The following is a 6,000-nucleotide window of genomic DNA, read 5'->3' on the forward strand; positions in this document are numbered from 1 at the left end:
GTCCTGTGTTCAGCTGGTTGCCACAAGGAGGTGAAATGACTTGCTAAAAGCAGAAGTTGCTTAGCACAGCAGTGACATTGCTGAGTGTCCAAGCCCAGTCTCTGCAATACCTCTTCAGAAGAAGATACTTCTTCCTTGTTGGGTTGGCCCACCAACTGCAGGTTCAGGATACTGTTCTAGTGCTGTTGTGATACAAGAACAACTTTGTGGTGTGGTTTTGGTCTCAAGGATGTGCAGGAACTGATGGCCACAGATATGATTGCAGCTCAGAAAAGCAGTTTGTCTGGAAGCTGCAAGTTAGAGGGTTGTTACATTGTCTTTCTTAACACCTTCCTGATTCATGCTGCTTTTTATGAGCAATTACTTTATTATTTGTGACACCTTTATTGACAGTAATAAAGGAAATATACTGAGTCGAACAAAGGTTCATCATTATCAGGACTTTTTTTTTATGTTCACTAGGATCTGCTTCTGTGTCATCCATAAACTTTACCAAAAATTCAGATGAAGCTCATGTCCCCCCTCCAGTTCCTCCACGAAGAAGACCAGAGTCTGCCCCAGCTGAATCCTCTCCATCAAAAGTAAGTAAGGAGAAAAAAGGGCATTTTTTTCTGGGAGCAGAGGGTAGCAGGGTATGATAGAAAATTAACTCTTAAAGATAGTACATGTATTTTTTAGGAACTGTATGTGAAAGAGTAAGCAGCCATGTATTTCAAGCCTTCACAGCTCTGCCTTATTATGTCCTGATCCCAAATGAATGAAAATTAACACATGGGACCTGAATTTAGGGTTAGAAATGTCTCTTGTCTACTGATCCGCTATGCTCAGGCCCTCACATTGCCTGTGAGAACTTGAGGCTTCAGGCAGATGTTTCCATCTGTGATAATTGTCCCAGAGTATCATTTTGGGGTGTATAAGTGGGGGTAAAGAACTGAAGAACAGTAATGATGGAAAGTGATGTACACACCTCAGTCCTCTGAAAAGGTTCATTAGAATATTTCACTCTGATGCTGTGGTGCTCAGTGCTTTCTTTCCCTTCTTGATTACCTGTCCTGTCTGCCTGCCTGCTTGAGCCATTGCTACATTTTCCTTTTGCCTTCGTCTGGCATTTGGGATCTGATCCAGCCTTTGTTGCAGACAGTGTCAAATGTCTCTTGATTTCAGTGGGAGCTGGTTTGTGACTTCAGAGAATTGGGTGGATTTGAAAATCTCACTGAAAATTACTTAGGAGCCTGTATGCCTTTGAAGAGGGCTTGTATATGGCTCTTCAGCAAGTTGTTTTCAGACTACAGGTGACTGCTGTCAGCCAGAAGAGTTGAACACATCACGTTCCTACCAAAATGTAACTGAAAACATCGTATACGTGATAGGGTGTTGGAGACCAATTACCCTGTCACTGTGGTCTGCAGCTTGGGAACTGTTCACTTCAATAATTCTGACTACTTAATTCCCTCTTCTAAGCATAGTTTTGGTCCACACCCCCCCCCGTTTAGCATCATCTGCCTCTCCTTTTTCCGCATTTTCTTGGGGAAATATCTGGTGGTGTTATCCACCCCAAGTGCTTGTTACTGGGGAGGTGGTGGAAGATATCCAGACCTACCCAGCAAGCAGACCTGGAACTAGTGTGGAAATTGTTGCTTTGACCATTCTTTGCCTTGCCTTTGTCCCTCTCTGTGCATCTTCATTCCTTCCATCCTTGGCTGTTAACTCATGTATTGATATACCCTTGCTCTCCCCCTGCACATCCAGTCTCTGTCTTTTCTGACTGCATCACTCTGAGAAACAGGTTTTTCAGGCACCGCCACTCCCTTTTGCTTCCTTACTCCCCATCTTCATTCTGCACCTGCTTACTGTGCCTCCTCTTTAACTGGATAAGAGCAATCTGCAGTGCAGGAGCTCTGCTTCCATTTCACAGCAGTGTCCTGTTCTTTACTGCCACTCTAAAATTTTATTGAATTAAATGTTTGTGTACCTCAGATTACTTCTGCGCACCTGGACAGCCCACCAGCAATCCCTCCTAGGCAACCAACCTCTAAAGTGTATTCACCAAGGTACTCAGTGCCTGACCGGACCTGCATCTCTGACCCCCCTGAAAGCCCTCCTGTGTTACCACCACGAGAACCTGTGCGAACTCCAGATGTTTTCTCTAGCTCACCACTACACCTCCAACCTCCACCATTGGGAAGAAAAAGCGAACTTGGTAACACCTTTTTCCCAAACAGTCCATCTCCATTTACTCCCCCTGCCCCTCAGACACCTTCTCCACATGTAGCACGGAGGCATCTTCCATCACCACCTTTGATACCGCAAGATGTGGACCTCCATTCTGTTGCTGGACCACCTGTTCCTCCACGACAAAGCACTTCTCAACATATCCCAAAGCTTCCTCCAAAAACTTACAAAAGGGAGCACACACACCCGTCAATGCATCGAGACGGACCACCGTTGCTGGAGAATGCCCACTCCTCCTGAACTATCCCTTGCGCTGGGAGTTGCATTTTCCTGGTGCTACGTCTGTTGCTGGCAATGGATGCACTGAACCTGGTGGTGCCAAGGAGTTGCAATGTGTATGCCAAACACTAAAAACTCTCCAATAGATTGGAAATTCAGTGTACAGAAATGGAATTGCAAAAACAGACATTCTAATGGAAAAACCGGTTAACTTGCTATTCTTGTTTTAGTATGCAGGACATTGTTCTAAAGTAATTGGACAACTGATTGTACCAGAAAACAGACTTGAGAGACTTCTTTGGCCAATGAGCAGAGACTGTGTTTGTGTAATGATCAATAATGCCCAGTACAGGAAGGAAAACAGTCTTGTATCCATCAGTTCCATGCAGTGGCACAGTTTTTGGAATGAAAACATTATGCACTTTTTTTAAATCTCAAACAGGGAACTTTATATTCTTCTTAATTTTCCTTTGCTTTACTCCCTGCTTTAAAATACCTTCCTAAAATTATGAGGAGGACTGTGAGGAAGATCTGTGGTACCTAACTGAGCTAGAATTAAGGCAAAGCACTGTATTGCGGTCCTGTTTACAAGTTGTTACAATGAGTAGTAGGGGGTACCTAGGCTTCACCAAAGAGGTACTTTATTATTATTTTCTGAAATATTATGGTGCCAGTTCAAAAATAAATTTTTGCCAGGAAGCATAATGTCTAATTATTGCTTTCTTTAGAGCAGATGAAAGTCTTACATCATTAAGATGACAGCAAGTTTTTTTTTAAAAAGCAGCACTACCATCCGAAGTAAATATACTACATTTAGAAGACTGTTAATCTCTGCTAGGTTATGTCACATTCTTTTTAAGGTTTACTGATAATCCATTTCATGGCTAGTAGCTATTCTTTTTCAGTCATGCCATGAAAACAGTCACTTGTGAAAAGGAGCACTCACTGGTCAACTTCCATAGCTATTGTCATGTTTTACTAACAATAGATTAATCAGCATACATAGAATTGCCTTGCAGTTGCATAAATCATGTGTATATAGTGAACATTGCATAAATATACTTGCAGATTGTTTTTAATTTAATTGAAATAAAGATACAGATATGTTTGGCTGACATACGTTAAATTATTATACGGACAAATGTACAACTCAGTTTTTTGGTTAAGCACTGAAGGGGATAAAAGCATATGTTGTGGCACATATTTTTCCTAGTTCAGTGTATGTATTTGAGTAATGAGAATCTAAAGAGAAGTCGGTTTTGGCATGTGTTACAAAGTAATAATTTAGTAATATTTGAGAAGCTGGTTTACTCCCAAGGTGAATTATTATGCATTACAAAACTTCTTACACCTCCTGTATGACACTTGTTAGAAAAATTCAAACTTCTATTAATCTTTACAGTAGCTTTCTATGCCCAAAATACACATGATGGAACATGTACTGATATAAGTATCATGACATGGATTATCCATAAACCTGTGTACTGCTCTTCAACTCTAAACGATGCTGTGACAGTAATGCGTGACAGTAATGCATGACAGTTATTGAAGAAAAGAAGCTCTATAATCCCTACTACAGTATGTATGTGAAGCGTAAAGTATCTCATCTTCAGTTAATATGGCTTGTGGGTCAAAGTAAAATTCTAACACATTTCCTCTTTGGAAGAAGAGAAGATGCTTTCAGTGTCTTGGAAAGCTGTGTCATTAGAGATGGTGTTAGTCAAATGATGACGGAAATCCCCTTTTTTAATGCTTTCCACAATGCCATTGATCAGTGCCCCTTGATCCTTTAGTGTGGTCATTACATAGAAAGTGTTCTGATTTCATCAACAAGAACAGCAGTTTTCATCATAGTCAAATGTTGAAATTTGTCAGTTGTACTCTTTCTTTGATGTCTTTAACAACGTTGTTTTGAAACATTTTCCTGGCAAAAGAAGAAAAAGTAAAGATCTCTAAACCTCGTCTTCAGAGGAGAACATTATATGGGAGCTTTGTAAAAGCCCTCAAGCTACAGGAGACATAGTTTAGGTTATCGGTTCTTTGGATATAAACACCACGATGGGCATACTGTTCGCAATGTCATCTAAATTATTAGCTCATCAATGGATTACCAGGGAAAACTCCTTAAGTTTAGACTTTCTGATCTGTATCTTTTCTTCTGTACGCTCTTGTCTGTGCTATTTTCAGCCAAAGCAGACCAGGCAGAAGGAATGATCCAGTGGTTAGGTTGCTCAGCTAGAAGGAGAGACCTTGCATGGATCCTGCTAATCAACAGATTTCTTGAATGTCAGTAGGTCTCTGTTTCCCTTTGTGAAATGTGGAATGCTGTTTCTCATCTTTATGGTTGAGGATAAAAGTCCTTTACTGGTAAGGTACTCGGACAACAGGTGATAATGGTCACCATGCAAGAACCTAACTTAAATGTGCTTTGGAGCCCAGCAGAATGGGTCAGTCATACAGTGCACAAACCACAGTGTTGACTCAGCTGCAAACAGGAGAGACACAGTGAGAATCAAACCTCTTGGATTTAGAATAGGAGTTGAGTACAACTGCTAAGCCACTGGTTCGTCTAATGACAGCTTTATTTGCATTAATAATTTAATCTGGAATGACTTTTTATTTGGACCATGTTTGCATTAGTTGACAATACTTGTCACATAGAAAATGAAATCGTTTTAATGATGCTATCTGTCTCCTTGGTAAAATGACCCTGGATGGTCTGGTGTGGCCTGGGATGATGATGTAGCCTGGACAATGAAGCATGCTTGTGTGGAGGCTAGGTGAGTTGCTGTATTACTCTAGAGTGCTGAGATATGGCTAAAAGTCAGCCTGAACAACTGCAAACTGTGTAGGCAGGGTTATAGAGGTCAGCAGAATTTTATAGGTGCAGTACTTAACAATTTGTGCTGTTTCACCTCAAGGTTTCTACTTTATATATAGTCTAGTGCAACAGTGGAGCATAACCTCGGTTTGTTCATTTTCTTCCAGAGTGTCATGGTTGTGTGTTAGCTCAGAAAAGCCCTCTGGGAATTTGGAAGTGCTAGGATTCCAAGTGCAAGGTCCTGCACCTGGACTGGGGCAACCCCCAGTATCAATACAGGCTGGGGGATGAAGGGATTGAGAGCAGCCCTGCCGAGAAGGACTTGGGGGCACTGGTGGATGAAAAGCTGGACATGAGCCAGCAATGTGCGCTTGCAGCCCAGAAGGCCAACTGTATCCTGGGCTGCATCAAAAGAAGCGTGGCCAGCAGGTTGAGGGAGGTGATTCTGCCCCTCTACTCTGCTCCGGTGAGACCCCACCTGGAGTACTGCATCCAGCTCTGGAGTCCTCGGCACAGGAGAGACATGGGCCTGTTGGAGCAGGTCCAGAGGAGGGCCACGAAAATGATCAGAGGGATGGAACACCTCTCCTATGAAGAAAGGCTGAGAGAGTTGGGGTTGTTCAGCCTGGAGAAGAGAAGGCTCCGGGGACACCTTATTGTGGCCTTTCAATACTTAAAGGGGGCTTATAAGAAAGATGGGGACAGACTTTTTAGTAGGGCCTGTAGCG

The 6,000-nt window shown here is 42.2% G+C and overlaps 1 protein-coding gene across 1 annotated transcript in view; it reads left to right on the plus strand.

The window, feature by feature from the left end:
* SOS1 (SOS Ras/Rac guanine nucleotide exchange factor 1) overlaps positions 1-3,566 on the plus strand; it is a 52,321-nt gene extending 48,755 nt beyond the window's left edge. The window contains exons 21-22 of the mRNA XM_076334888.1: positions 463-581; positions 1,978-3,566. Coding sequence (XP_076191003.1) covers positions 463-581; positions 1,978-2,472 — 614 coding nt within the window. The 3' untranslated portion in view covers positions 2,473-3,566. The remainder of the gene's footprint in view (positions 1-462; positions 582-1,977) is intronic.
* Positions 3,567-6,000: the final 2,434 nt, after the last annotated feature.

This window comes from Aptenodytes patagonicus, chromosome 3 (assembly GCF_965638725.1).
Source record: "Aptenodytes patagonicus chromosome 3, bAptPat1.pri.cur, whole genome shotgun sequence".
Taxonomy (NCBI): Eukaryota; Metazoa; Chordata; class Aves; order Sphenisciformes; family Spheniscidae; genus Aptenodytes; species Aptenodytes patagonicus.